Source organism: Pygoscelis adeliae, unplaced genomic scaffold (assembly GCF_000699105.1).
Source record: "Pygoscelis adeliae isolate BGI_AS28 unplaced genomic scaffold, ASM69910v1 Scaffold4, whole genome shotgun sequence".
Classification (NCBI taxonomy): Eukaryota; Metazoa; Chordata; class Aves; order Sphenisciformes; family Spheniscidae; genus Pygoscelis; species Pygoscelis adeliae.
In genome coordinates this window covers 15,898,448-15,913,550 of record NW_008824986.1, presented here as the reverse complement: position 1 = coordinate 15,913,550, position 15,103 = coordinate 15,898,448, and the positions used below count along the sequence as shown (strand labels likewise).

General features: G+C 37.5%; 1 protein-coding gene across 1 annotated transcript in view; it reads left to right on the top strand.

Moving 5' to 3' along the window:
- Positions 1-15,103, top strand: part of TDRD1 (tudor domain containing 1) — a 24,547-nt gene that overhangs the window by 618 nt on the left and 8,826 nt on the right. Inside the window, 10 exon segments of the mRNA XM_009326048.1 lie at positions 1,342-1,412; positions 1,611-1,758; positions 2,160-2,265; positions 3,441-3,501; positions 8,222-8,267; positions 9,832-9,915; positions 10,289-10,462; positions 11,657-11,764; positions 13,234-13,404; positions 14,848-15,096. Of these exon segments, the coding sequence (XP_009324323.1) occupies positions 1,342-1,412; positions 1,611-1,758; positions 2,160-2,265; positions 3,441-3,501; positions 8,222-8,267; positions 9,832-9,915; positions 10,289-10,462; positions 11,657-11,764; positions 13,234-13,404; positions 14,848-15,096 (1,218 nt within the window).

The following is a 15,103-nucleotide window of genomic DNA, read 5'->3' as shown; positions in this document are numbered from 1 at the left end:
AGGCTGAATTTCTAAAATATCTAACAAAAATCAGTATTTTGTGAACAAACAATACAGGGTATTTTTTGCCAAGTGTAGAAACACTATAGAAAGTTTTAACTGCAGCACAAGTGTAATAAAAGAGAGACTTTGTCCAAACCTTGACAAAGGTATCTTGACTTTATTCTTCTGTAATTGTGTATATGCTTGATTATTGATAAACATCATCGGTATGAGTATGGCTTATAAATACAGCTAACTCCTAATTATCCAAACTTGTGTGGGCTGGAATGTCTTAGGTAATTGAAAAAACAGGATGATTGGAGTACTGGGGAATTTGGTGCAGATACGTGCAGTGGGAGTTGGAGTTCCTTCAGCAATGTTTCCTGCCTTCATCAGCGCCTCAGTACTGTCTGATCCATGTTCTCTTTTACTCTAAGGGTGGGGGGAGACTTAATTCTGGGAGATCTGAGATAGCTTGGTATGCAGCCCTCTTGGGTCTGGAGTGTTCATGAAATTTGATTTCATGTTAGGCAAGAGTTTTAGTTTAGGCAAAGTTTACAAGATTACCTTGCTTCCAGGTAGGGAAAAAAGGCCACATAAGCTTTATGTTGGCTCGGTGGAGAACTTGGGCTAATAAGCTTGCCAGACTGGAACAAGCTCAGAATGGCATGTGTAGTCTACAACTGAAACAATTTTTTTGTAGGTAAGTGAGTTGCCCACTTACAAAAACATAGTTCCTAGTGTATTGGTATGCAGACTTAGCTGAATGTTTGTCTTGTAAGAGCTGTTTGATAAAGAAGAAACTCACTGGAAAGACCAGAAGGCTTATAAGGCACTCATTGGAAAGTCAAAATCTCTTGTTTCAGAGTGTTTTGTTTCTGAATACTTGTTGATGTGACAAAACTACACATAAGTATAAACTTAACAGAGACCAACGTGTTCAACAGTATTGAAAGAAACTTGTACTGTTTCAGCTACTGTAAAATTGCCTATTCTGAATTTTTGCCCTTTGGATGTTGGCAATTACATAATTTTTTTTTGTTCCTGATGAACAACTTTAATTGAAACAAATTTATGGATGGAGGACATAAAGACGTCTATCAAGTGATAAGCACAGAGCTGTGAAACTGTTGCTTTAACGATACCACTGATGGTAGGTTTGAATAAATGTAGTATCAGAATGATAACAAGAAGTGACTTCCAGAGTGTACCATGGTCCTAGCATCTCCATTTGCTCAAATGCGCTAGCAGAATAGTAGGAGCAGATAAGAGCCTTGTGTCTTCCTGCAAATACTCCATAACACAGGCATGCATCAGCATTGTTAAATCAGATCTCTTTGCAAATATTTCTGCTCCTAGGAAGTTCCATGGAAGACATAACTGGTAGAGGGAAGTTGCTGTTGACAGCTGCAACTGATAAAGGAAATACGGTGAGTTATTGCACTTTATAATTGCCCCAAATATTCTGAGCATTTTTAGATAGCAGAAATGATCAGCATATATTGCTCTTTCTAGAACTTTGAAATTTTGACTTTTTGTTGTCACATTTTGGTATATTAGAATATTTCTACCCTAATGGGCAGCTTTTTTTCTGGTCAGAATCACCTAAAATTTTTCTTCTTCCACAGGTGTCGCATTCTGATTTGATCCATAAGAAGCCGAAGAAATTGCAATATTCCTCTGAAAATGTTTTCTCTATTGGCTATGATAAGAGTCTCTTTAGTTCATTAATTTCACCCCCTCAAATGAGGACTTGCCATCACTGTGGTCTGTTTGGTAAGTGCCTATTGTCCTGTAGTCTGTGATGCATAGTATATTGACCAGGGAAACCGGATCAGGTTTGCTTAGAAATGTCTTAAAATGGATGTATATTTTTATCTCTCAGATGCAAGTATAGTGACTATTCAGAATATAGTCGGAGTTATGGAACTGATAAACAGAAGAGAGCATCTCCTTAATCAAAAATTGTTTTTTTCCTTCTTAAATATAGAAGGAATTTGGGGGCAGTAATGTCTGATAGCTATATGTGAATACAAATGCCTATTTGTATGTGTTTAGAACTGTAGTGGAACCATCTTGTAAAGCAGTTATTTAATAATACATGGAGTTTGTATCTTAACAGCTGTTGTCTCTTCTGATATAGATGTTCCTCTCTGACTTTTTTTTTTTTTTTTTAGGATCCCTCAGATGTTCACAATGCAAGCAAATATACTATTGCTCTGCAGATTGTCAGAAGAAAGATTGGCCAGCACATAGTGTTGTATGTGAGCCAATTAAACAGAAGTAAGTTTATTAAAAGTTCTGCCAAATAATCTTTACAGAAAGACAATATCCCTCCCAATACAACTTCCCTCCCAATGCAACTTAAATGACCATGTAAAGGTATTATTACAGTAAAATACGTTCCTTATTCTTAGGCTAGTACTGCATTATTTCATACTTGTCAGAAAAACCAGCTCTGCTGCTTTAGAAGGGTGACTTGAAAGATATTGGAGTTCTTAAGGTGTTTTGTAGTGTGACTTAAAGCAAAAGCATTATTTTTACTTGTGTCAGAACTATGTGAGCATGCAGTAAGCACGCACATGACTTTGTTATTGCTGTTGATGATGTAGGGAAGGGAGGAGAAATGAGACTGCTTTTCAGCAGTGGCATGGTTAATGCATTGCATTTAATAGACTCAGAAGAGGCACCCTTTGAATCTAACTGTAGCCTCAGTGAACGTCATGGATATTTTATCTTTGATGAGCACAGCTGTGATTAGAAGAAGTTGTCTCAGCCAGGCCATTCTCTAGCTGCTCATGATCTCTTTTTGACGTGCCAGTTTAGATGCTCAAGAGATCACTCCCTAATCTGTTTCAGTTGAAGTAAGCACCTTTAGGTTATGACATGGTGCAAATTGACTGGCTGGCTTTGGAACAGTTTAGGAGTGTGATCTGAGTGTTTAAGCTGACAATCTCTAGCAAGGAGTGATGATCACAGTTCAGTGAATCTGCAACCGGGTGGCCATAATCAAAGTTTACAAGAGAGATTTTTCTTTCCCACAAGTTTTGCTACAGTGACTGAATGGGGGGGGGACACAGGGACAATCTGGCATATGTTATCTGGATATTACTTGTGCGTTCAACTGAAATAGCTTTTTTTTTTTGTGATTTCGTAGTTCTTAAGGTTGGCTTGGGATTACAGGGTTAGCAGAACTCCACAATAGTGTAAGATTTGTTCTCCATTTTAATCAAAATAAATTAATTTTTTGTTGATGGCATCGGGAAAAACACACCAGATGTTGCATGACGGGGAACTAACAAATTTGCCATTCTGCATTTTCTTGGAGGAGGAATAAGGGTTGACAAAAACCACATACTATGAACACAGCCTTCTTGTTCCGTTTGCAAGTAGGTGTTATGAATGCTATTCGTCTGTCTTTGGTTCTTCAAAATTAACATCTTTTTCTTTGATTACAGTGTAAGTAATAACAATGGAGGCAAGTTACCTGCTAAAACAGAGAAGGGAATTTATCTTAAGGTATAGACTACAATTTTCACTGTCTTGAATGGATCTGCTGTGAGCTAGTTGCAATATGCTTAATTTAACCTGTGCAGGAAAGGAACAAGTTCCAAATATTATAATCTACTCCTTTTAAAAAGATCAGTGCTTCAAATCAAAAGTTGCTGGGAGAAGCATTCAAAAATTTTACTTCTAGAGCCCTTAGCAACACTGTAAGACAATTCTGTTTGTGTTTGAAAAAAAATTTGTGAAAAAGTTAAAAATCAAGACATGTATTATGTTGCTAGAGAAATATTTGAGGAAGGAAACAGATGTAGCTTTTCCAGTTCAGAAGAATTCTGGTGTCTGGTTTTCTGCATAGATCATGAGCTGATGTTTGGAGCCTTGTAAATTATCTGAGAAATACATTTAATGTAGTACTGTGTAGTAACAGATGCAGAGAAGCTTTTGTTTCTTTGCTGTAGCAGGAATTATACACGATGCAGTTCTCCTTTGTAATGTTTTGAAGCCTCTCTTGATCTTAACTTTCAGCCAAACGTTTCCTGTAGACTTCCTATGAACTCTTCTGCAGGAGATTGTTTTGCTGCCTTCGTGCTTTCTTGGGACGATGTCCTGGTTTTGGCTGGGGTAGAGTTAATTTTCTTCCGAGTAGCTGGTATAATGCTGTGTTTTGGATTTAGTATGAGAATAATGTTGATAACACACCGATGTTTTAGTTGTTGGTAAGTAGTGCTTACACTAGTCAAGGACTTTTCAGCTTCCCATGCTCTGCCAGCAAAGAGGTGCACAAGAAGCTGGGAGGGGGCACAGCCAGGACAGCTGACCCAAACTGGCCAAAGGGACATTCCATACCATGTGACGTCATGCTCAGGACATAAACTGGGGGAAGCTGGTTGTGGGGTCCGCTGCACGGGGACTGGCTGGGCATCGGTCGGCGGGTGGTGAGCAATTGCATTGTGCTTTGTATATTCTTCTGTTATTATTATTATTACTACTATTTTACTTTATTTCAATTATTTGATTGTTCTTATCTCAACCCATGAGTTTTCTCACTTTTACTCTTCCAATTCTCTCCCCCATCCCACCGGGGTAGGGGGGAAGGGGAAGTGAGTGAGCGAGCGGCTGTGTGGTGCTCAGTTGCCGGCTGAGGTTAAACCACGACAGACGATATTTATGAAAGCGAGTAAATGTGAATACCTCCAACTAGCCTCACGTTTGTACTGTACAAGAAAACTCCTTCATCATGCACTACTTAGAGGTAGCTCATTCATCTGTTTAACTTTTTGAAGGAATTTAGAAAGGAAGCTTCATTTTGGGTCATGAGACTTCTGTTAGTTCATCCTGATAAGTTTCCGCTGTGTGTGTACTTGTGACTGTGTTCTAATAAAACCGATCAACTGATAGTGAGGGACCTTTATATCAAGAGGATGTACAATATGAATAAATAATTTGTAGCCAATTTATTTTGAAATAACAGAAGGTTTTATTTTTCCCCCATTCATCTTCTGAAACTTGAATAAGTTTTGTGGAAGTAAGAGAGCTTATATTGCATATTAAACAAAATTTATTTGGCTATTGTACTGTGGATGTGTTTTTATGGAAAATCTTCTAGAATGATCTTTGTTGCAAGTAAACAATTTGGCAGTTGCAACAGTAATCTCAGTCATTGTGAATTGTCTGCGGTATGTTGGTCCAAATGTAAAAGAGGTTTTCCCTAAGGATATGTATGAGGTTATTTTTCTCATGTTTTTAGGGTGTCACAGACACAGATGGTATGCATTAGGCAGGTTACACTAAACGTTCAGGCTTTTTTTAAAAATGGATGCCAGCAGTTAAAGCAGTAGCTATAATCTACTCTGTGGTGTTAAAGCTACAAGGAAGCAGATGGAATTCAATTCCTCTTATTTATGAGAGCATCACAAGCAGGAAATATAGCTGAGTTGTCCTGTAAAACAGGTGTGACAGGAAGAGGTGAATGTGTGAGACTCCAGCGCTTGTTTTTCATTGTCTGTTCAGTATATCTCTGTGGTAATGTTTTAAGTTATTTTCAAGAGTAATACAAAGTCTGTAAGACTTCCTGTGGAAAGTCAACAAAAGCACTTTTTTACATGTTTCTTGAAATGATAAAAAGTTCTTTTTTCTTTTGTTACTATAAGGAGCTACAGCTGAACAACTCAAGTTTAAACATAACTTGTAGCTGTTTTAAATAGGGTAATTCAACTTCTGTGGATTCTCTCGAGACAGAAGAGCACATCAAGAAAATAATGCTTTCAGATCTCCAGACTCTAGGGATCAAAAAAGCTATGGAAGTACAGGTACTTTTATTTTGGAAGAATCCTACAATGCTTAGGTTGCATTTGAAGCTTTGTAAAGCATACGTAGCTGCATACCACCTCAGCTCTTTGTCTCATTTTGGTCACATGTAGAATTCCTTTATTTTTATAAAGATGAGTAAATACAAGCGGGGCCAGGGGGGGAGTAAGTGAGGAAGATTATTTCTGTGAAGGTGAACATCCCTGATTTTGTTCCCTGCAGTTAATTAATTACTGCTAGATTCAAAATAAAAGAACAAAATCAGGTATAGGGTGAAATGCATTTATTGAAATGAACACTGGTTCTGAATAATATACTGTAGGTTGTTCTTGCATAATTATCATCTACTATGGCTTTTCTTTTTAGGGTACAGTAACAGAGTTCAAAAGTCCAAGTGAATTTTATATACAGATGAGTTCTCCAGAAGTTTTAGAACAGATCAGTAAACTTTCTGTGAAACTGCAAGACTGTTACGCTAACACAGTTATTCAAGAGCAATATATTGCTATCAAAGGGGAAGTCTGCGTTGCAAGGTGTTCTTTGCATCAGGTAACATCTGATTGCCCATAAAATAACCATTCTATGTTGAGCTCGTCATGTTTTGCATTTATTGCTTTTATGTCTCTACCAGTGAAGGCTGCTAATTAGAGATCAGTTTATTGTGGTGGAATTGTGGTAGTAACTAGCTTTATAACATACGGAACTCAAATTTAAGGTACTGATTTCTTTTTTCCCCCATCTAAAAAGTTTACTTCTATGTGTTTATGTACTTGAGCCCTGCAGGCGCTGTTTGTCCTACTGCTGCTTGAAGGCTGTGTGTGTTCTTAGCAAATTTAAATTACTGTAGTTAGCACAGTTTGGAATATGACTCTGCTTAATTAAGGAAGTTATTCTTACTTCATTTCTTACCTGACTTTTCTGGTTGCATTTCTATAGCCACGTCTAGTTCCTGTTTCTCTTCCCACCCCTTTTTTGTATTTCTTCCCCTTTTTCTCCTCCACTGTTAGCAGATTCTTGATTTACTGTACGGTAGCCAATATCCATAGGAGTAGAATTTTAGCTTCACAGCAGTGAAGCACAGCAGCTACAGTGAGTTGAGTTTATTTGAGTCGCCTCAGAATTGGTCAGTGCCTCTGTTGATAAACAAAAGTAAAGCAAAATATGATGTGTTCTTACTAAGATTATCGTTTATTCCTACACAGACCTGGAATAGAGCACTGGTAAAAGATGTGGATATATTGCAAAAGAAAGCACATGTATTCTATATAGATTATGGAAATGAAGAAAATATTCCACTCTCCTGGATTAAAGCTCTGCACAAAGACATTGAACTGTTGTTTCCTCCATGTGTGAGTTCTATTTTCCTAACAGAGCTGAGGTATTCTAAATGAATAGCTCTGAAATGAGTTTAACTCGTGTCTCAGTGTAACTGTCATTATCACAGTATTTTGTTCAATGAAAGTGATGCATAAAAACTGCTATACTACACTAAGTTCACCTTCTGAAATGTTCCCTAGGTATTCCATAGGAGTGAGGAAGGCCACCTGGCTTTTTTCTTCCTATTCCCAGAATTCTTGGATTCTGAGCTGATTAAAAAAAACCCTGCAGGGCGGTTAGGTCCACATGTCCCTTATACGCTAGAGGACAGCAGGGGAAACATTCTGCCTGCATAGTCTAATCTGGTCTCATGCACTAGTGAAAAATCGGTTGTAGTTTGGGTAAACTGTGTTTGAAGTAAAGGCAGCTGTTGGTCCGAGTTCATTGCCATACTATATGAATGTCTTCCATTACAGAATAGATGGTCTAGCTTTAATCTGTGAGTTAAACTAGTATGTTTAATTATGCACAAAGAAGAATAGAGAAGCATTCTTTCAACCAGTGACAACTATGACTAGCAGCTATTGGAATAGTCCTTCATAGCTTGTTCACATGACTTTCTGCTGGGTCCATAAAAGATTTTTGAGAGCTGTTTGAATCTTGGCTTAAAGCCCTCAGTGTCTGCTGAAGGCAAGTTAGGACATGCACCTGTGGTCAGATGTGATGTGTGATACAACCATGCCTTACATAAGACAGCATAAATAGTGGGAGAATCAGAGGAAATGTCGTTTACAGTTTGAACTTAATTTCCTAATTCTTAACTCTTGTAAAGAAGTTAGTTGAATTGATAGCGCTTCAAATTCCAACAGCACCTTTAACTTTTATATGTGAGATGATATTTCTGAGGGCCTTAATTATTTAGTCACTTTTTCTACAGGGCAAACAACTCCCAATCCCCTCTCATTCTAATTGTAATTCTTTCCAGGCCATTAAGTGTTCCTTTGCTAATTATCATCCAAAAGAAAAAGGATGGAATGAAGGCAGCGCCAGCTTTTCTTCCCAACTCATGGGAAAGCACTGTTCAGTAACTGTTGTTGATGTATTACAGGAGGAAATGATGTTGAGTTTTGCTGTAGATATTCTTCCAGATTTTGGTAAGTACTTGGTAGTGTGGGGAAAAAAAAAACCACAATTGATAAGTCTTTCATGTTCACTTTCGATCCCCCTACCCCTGCCCAATACCTTTAAAAGAGGAGGGTTTTTTCTTTTGCTCTCCTCCCTCTTGGTGCACTCTCAACCTGCCCTTGATTTTTTTTTTTTTTTTTTTAGTCTTCTTTTACTTCACTTTTCCATATAGAGGTCATTTTAGAATGTCTGTACCTGAAATATCTTGTTATGCTTAATAGCCTTAAATTTTAGTAAGGTTACTTTTCCAGTAGAATTGTAATAAATTCTGCGTTTTCTGCATTATCTTGTTTGTTTTTCTGTTTTAATAGATGCATGCAAATTTGGGACCATGTTGTTCCTTTTATCTCATGCATTTTTAACTCTTTAAAAATGTTAGTATCGGTTTCTAGTTCCACTAAGGATTTTACCAGCTTTTGTTATGTTTCATATATGCTCACTAAAAAGTCTCCCAAAGAAAGTGCAACCACTGGATATTGTTGTATCTAGTTGGAGAACTCTAAGCATGTTTATATTTCTAACTTAGCAAGCCTCAGTGGATAGAGACAAGCAGAGCACCTGACCTTTGAGGAGTCTGAATTCAGATTTTCAGTTGAGCTGAGGGGGTGGCTTTGGTTGTGGAACCCAGATCAATACACAGAACGTGTGCCTGTTGTCATTGTTTGGAGGGCTATTTTGTTTGGGTTTTTTTCTGGCTGCAGAGCAAGAACAATATAGTGCTAAGAGCATATTCTTTTCATTGATAAGCAGCCCGTAGAAACTTTGAAGGAAGTGATGGTTGATCCTCTTAGCTTGCTGAAATTCCTGATGTACAGGAAGCTTATCTCCATGTCATAGTCCCTGCAATCTATAAATTATGGTTCACCTTAGTCATGTGTAAATTCAACTGATTCAGGGTTGTGCTGGGCATATTTCACATTTGCTGCTTTACAGCAAAACAATATAACTTGCCAACCTCTTGGAGAGAAGATCACAAAAATGTCACTGAATTCATGAAATGTTGCATGCATCTATTCCATGACTTTACAAGCAACTTAAACACCTGTATTCAGGTTTTCAGTTAAAAATAATTATATTGACAGCTTGGAATACTGCTTCATGCATCGGAAATGGAATATGTAATAGCTAAGAAACTCAAGATTTCTTTGTAAATCTTGGTAACTCATTGCATATTCAGTGTTGTAAATATGGAGGTAAGTTATGAATCCCTGTGTCTGAAAAGCTGTAATCAGTTTTTCAGCTAACAGTGACTTTAGTGACTACAAGTAAATGTTGATTGTTACTGCTTTGCTCATTTTATTTAGTCAAACAGTCTTGGAGCTGTGAATGTCTTCAGAAAACTCGAGGAGTTGAGTTACTCTGAAACTACTTTTATTTTGCATTCTAAGCATATTAAGTGCTCAACAAATAAGAACAACATGCTTACCTTGTGATAGGGATATAGGTCAGGCTCAGAAGATGGTTCTGAAATGAAACTAAATGATGACTATCTTGTATGGTAAAGAACTTGTGTTTTTTACATCTGTATTTTAGGAGATGGCCTAGATAAAGTACCGTTAGAAATGAGGTCTGATTTAACTCCAGGAAGTAATGCCAAAGGAGGAGACTCTTCAAGAGGTAAGCAAGCAAATCAAACTTCTTAGTAAGAGATGGAAAAAACTTGGGGAATTTTAGGTCCTCCTGTGTTGCATGACATTGTGAATGTAGTAAATATTCTAGCTGTTCACTAGTGTCACCTCCTGCTTAAAAACATTGGCTTGTGGAGCTTCATTCAGTTCACTAGTGACGGTAGCACATATGCTTTTTAATAGTATAAAGTACTTGTTTAATGATGATTATGTGAGCATAAATTTCATGGACAGGAGCCTTCAAAGTCCAAAGAGTCAGCAAAAAAGAATAAACTGCTTCAGCATGTTTAAATTTTCAAAGTCATCTAGCTTTTGATCAGCAACCTCTTTTTTTTTTTCTTTTTTTTCCCCAATATGTACAGTGTCAGAAAACCATTCTAAGGGAAGTAAAGAAAAAATACCTGAAGATGAAGAATTTCATTGTGCTAATTCAGTTGCAGAGTGTGTCTCCGTATGTATCGGAGATGCATTTTCTGGTGTGGTGTCCTGCGTTCAAAATCCAGAAAACTTTTTCTGTCAGCAGATACACAGTGCCCGTAAGTGACATGTTAAAAACAGGATGTAAGATACCTAGTATGGCATTTTTCTCTTCAGTAGAGAGTGACTGGAGGGAGGTGTTGCTGGTCGTGTAGTTTGGCCTGAAATGGTGATTCCCTGTAGCTTTAGGCCATGCCTCAGTCATTTAAGAGCCATGGTGTTGTATGGGATATTTTTTGCAGTATTAGCTGCCAGTATCGCTTACTAACCCGTAAGGTGATAATTTGTGGCCAGTCTGAGTAGTGCAAAGTAGAAAGATGGTGCGGCATGGATTTTAGCAATCTGAAGTCAATTTGTATCACAAATATTTAATGTTAAATGTGTTCTCTCAGGTGTTCCAGAAATGTGTGTGAGTTTCTAATCACTTTGTTTATTCCTGTAATGCCTTGTTGCTTTATCACTAGAGGGAAGTGTTTCCTTATAGGCTGTGTGCACGGACTGAACTCCTTTGTTACATAGTATGGGGAGAATATCTGAGTATGAGAAGGCCAGATAATAGCGCCCAAACCCTGCTTTGGTGTCTTCTGATACAGTAAAACGTAACACCTAAGTAACACTAGAGTCAGAGTGCCAGGCTGCAGGTGCATCTCCCACAGTGCCCATAAACAGATGTCTGGGGGAGAATAAGAGCAGAGTAAGTTTGTGGGATGTGTCCTCCTAGCGCTGTCTGAGCCAGCATTATTTTTTTCAGCTAAAAGGGCTTTTGCAGCTAGATGTGACCTGGTGTGTCTCCTAACCTTCAGAAGAAGATTTCTCTTCTGTGTACTTGTGCAGCCTTTGAATTCTGGGTAGACTCATAGCATTGCATGTCCTTTGGCAAGAAATGACACTTGTCATCTGCCTGTTGTTTGAAGAGCTGTCTTCCTTGGTTTCTTTCTAGCATGCCTCCACTAGCTTGGTTTCAATTCCTACTGGCTTCAGTTTTGTTCCTGTGTTGAAAAAGTCTGTGACTGGTTTTCCCTGTCTGTTCTCTTTACCACCGTGATTCCTCAGACTCACGTGAGGACTTTCTTCGATCTTACTGATTGAAGAGTTCTAGTCTCATCGCTATTTTGGTATTACGTTAAACATTATGTGAAATAATCTCCATTATACTACAAGATATTCTTCCAGGCTTTGAACTTAAGATCTGTGTACTTTTGTAATAATTACAAGACAGTATATGTTCCAAAACCTATATATTTTAACATCAGGTCAACTTGCTGAGCTTCAAGTGTCTCTTAATGAACATTGCGACAAATTTCCCAGCACTCCAGCTTTCCGTCCTGCTGCTGGAAATGTGTGCTGTGCCCAGTTCACAGGTAAAAATTGAGTGAAAATATGGCTTTTGATTTATGTCGCTTTAATTTATTACAAAAATAAACACATTTTATAATTAAGTTTAGAAATGTTTCATATAGCATTTATTTTATTTGTGTCTGGTTTGAGCTGTAGATAGCATTTGGTAGTGATTTTAAAAAATTATTACTAGCAAATTATGACATCTATAAAATACTAGTTTAAAAAAAGACTGTAAAATGGTCCCTTCATTGTGCAAACTCTTAACACTGGGTTCATTTTTATATGAAGGAGCTTTCTAAGAGACCATGAAGAAATTTGGGTTTTTTTTATATGTTGGTGAGCACTATTTCCTGTGGCTGGAAATAAATGTAGACTTGGAATTTTAGACCCCAAAAAAGGGACAGAAGAAATGTGATTATATGTAATGATGATACTCTGATAGACAACTTCTCAAAATGTTATTTAGCCAAGACCTGGTAGTCCTGAATTGTATGGTCATAACTTAGTTTCCACCTGACAGTTACCGCTGATGTCAAGTTTCTACAAGTCCCATGACAAAATTGAATCTTGCCTAAACATAGGCTAGTATTCTGCATAAAGCAGTGTTTTGGGCTAGGAACTGGCAAGTGTATATGAAAGAAATACCTTTTACTTAATAGAATCTGAAGTCCTGTTTGCCTCAGTGCAGTAGGATGAAGATTAATCTCTCTTCCCCACAGATCATTCTCCTTTTCATCCAGCTTTTAACAAGGAAAAAAAAAACCACACACATTGCTGTTCTTATGCCTTTTTTCTGGTCAGAAATGCTGCTGCTATAACTTGTTTATTTGATTGATAAACATTCCTGGCCACTTATTTCTTTCCATTTCCTGTGGGTTTGCTGCTTTGAATAAATTAGCTGTGGGACTGAACAGATAAACTGAAATAAATGCTTTTTGGCACATTCAGGAAAAGCTAGTACTGCCAATAAGCTGTGTTGGCATTTGAATGCGCACTGGTTTCAGGTGCCTAGCTAGGGAAAGCTATCAGTTCAGTACATCAGATGTCTTGATAAACTTGAGTAAGCTTGTATTTCTGTTTCTCACATATTTTAATTGAATTAAAATACTTAAATTATTACATCTGTTGCGTGGCCTTTGAACTGCATATCATTGTGGTCAGCTGAGATACTGTTTGCTGTTTGTTTAAATGTATTGAACTTAAGCACTACATCCATGTCATGTAGTCAATTTTTTGTTGCAGTATGTATTTGTGAGGTGGGGGGTCTTTACGGAAAGAATGATTTTGCCACACTCAACTCATACGAGGGGCGATGGTGGTAGATATTGCATCCATAAGGGTTTTCTGAAGGTTTGTGTGAACTGTAATGCTGCTGTTTTATGTTGAGATTGACATTGTATTTTTTTTTTTATATTGGTCTGCCCAAAAAATCATTCTGTTCTCAGAAGTTAAAAGCAAGTACAATGAACATTTGTATCTTCCTTTCTAGAAGACAATCTTTGGTATCGTGCTGCTGTTATAGAATATGTTTCTGAAGATACTGTTTTGGTGGGCTATATAGATTATGGTAATTTTGAAGTTCTTCCGCTGACTAGACTTCATGCTATGATTCCAAGATTAATGGACTTGCCAGCTCAAGCCATAAGATGTACCTTGGCAGGTATGAAATAAATTATAAGCTGTTTCAAACTGGATAGAGGCAAAATAATTGGGGTTAGATAATGATCACGCCTGTAGTATCTTATATTGAAGTATGGGGAAGGATGGAGATAACAGTAGGTGTTATTTCCAGAATTCTTAATCATTGTGGCATATCTACAAAATGTGATAAATCTTTCCTAATGTACCTGGTGACCTGCAGTTGTATGTTTGGAAAAATGTTATATTAACATACCTGTTAGGTTTTGCATGTGCCTTTGTTCTAAGCAAAATTCAGTCACCTACTGGATTTTGTGGAACTCTTAAATCTGTTGTGGTTCTAACACTGCAGGGGAAGGTAAAATTTCATTTTAAGTCTTGAAATTCAGAACTGTATCTGTCCCCCTCCCCTGGGGCAAATCTAGTGAAACTACTGGTAGACTCCTCTCTCCAGGCTTGTGAAATCTATCAAGTTGGAAAGGATGTCAGTGCTTCCTAGTTCATCCTTCTGTCTCAAGCCAGGATCATAATCTGCTTGGTTTGGGTTTTTTTGACATACTTGTTTAACCTGCTGTTGGAAATTGTTTATTTTCTCTGTTTGTTGCCATCACTATGCAAGGTAGTCACCCTTTTGCTTCAGTACCCTTCCTTTAGAATACTTGTTGTCTACCCTTCCTTTACCAAAAATTTGAAAAGCAGATTAAATATCAAGTATTGTAAAGTTCAGAGCAGCATTCTAGCTTCTTACTTTGGAGGAAAACATGAAAAAATGCTTCCCTTGTATGTAGAGATGGAACTGATGCATATGGAATGTGACCTAAAGAAATCTCTTCTGGGGCAAATCATGATGCCTATAGCTGATAATGAGTGTTCTAAGACTAAGAAAGGTCCTAAACACAACATGGACACAAAAAAGTGATCAGATAAGATGTTTCGTGACTAGAGTCAAGGATTACTGCTGCATAAAATATATCTTTCTAGAAGGCAACTTCTGCCAATCCGTTACTGTAAAGTTCTGGTTATAACTTGCATTTTAGAAATAAATTTAGTAGCATAAAGAGTAAACATTTAAGGAGGAAGAAGCTTATAGTAGCAGATACATTGGCTGAGAGATGGTTAATGTTGTTCAAAACTATAGGTTGTATTCATGAGACCCAAAGACTGACACTTGTTATAGACATTCATACTAAGGAAGTATTAAATCTGAATTTATGCTTCTTTTTATGGAATAGACTAGTTGTACATGATCTTTATCAGATTTTTATTAAATCCAAGTTCTACAAAAGTTCAGAATCTAAATAATTGGGATTGGAATCTTGTTACAAGCATGAGGAGTGGTGGGGCAAGTTACTTGGTATATCTGCTGCTTAATCTATTGTTTTACCTGTTGTGTTGTTGTGCCTTTCCACGTATTGTTGAGACTTGGACTGTCCTCAGAACCTTTCCATACTATGTGACTTTTTAGGTGTAAAGCCACCATTAGGAGCCTGGACCGCAAAAGCTGTTTCTTTTATGAAACAGCTGGTGAAAGACAAAGTGTTCACAGTAAAAGTAGTGGATAAAGAGAGTTACAGATCTGTGGTGGAGCTTGTAGATGCATCAGTTACTCCAGTAATAAATATATTGAGCCATCTCATAGAGAAAGGTTGTGCAGCTGAGGAATCGAGGATGACCTTACCAGCAATTGGAATGAGTGATGTTAAGCAAGCAAATGGTGAGTA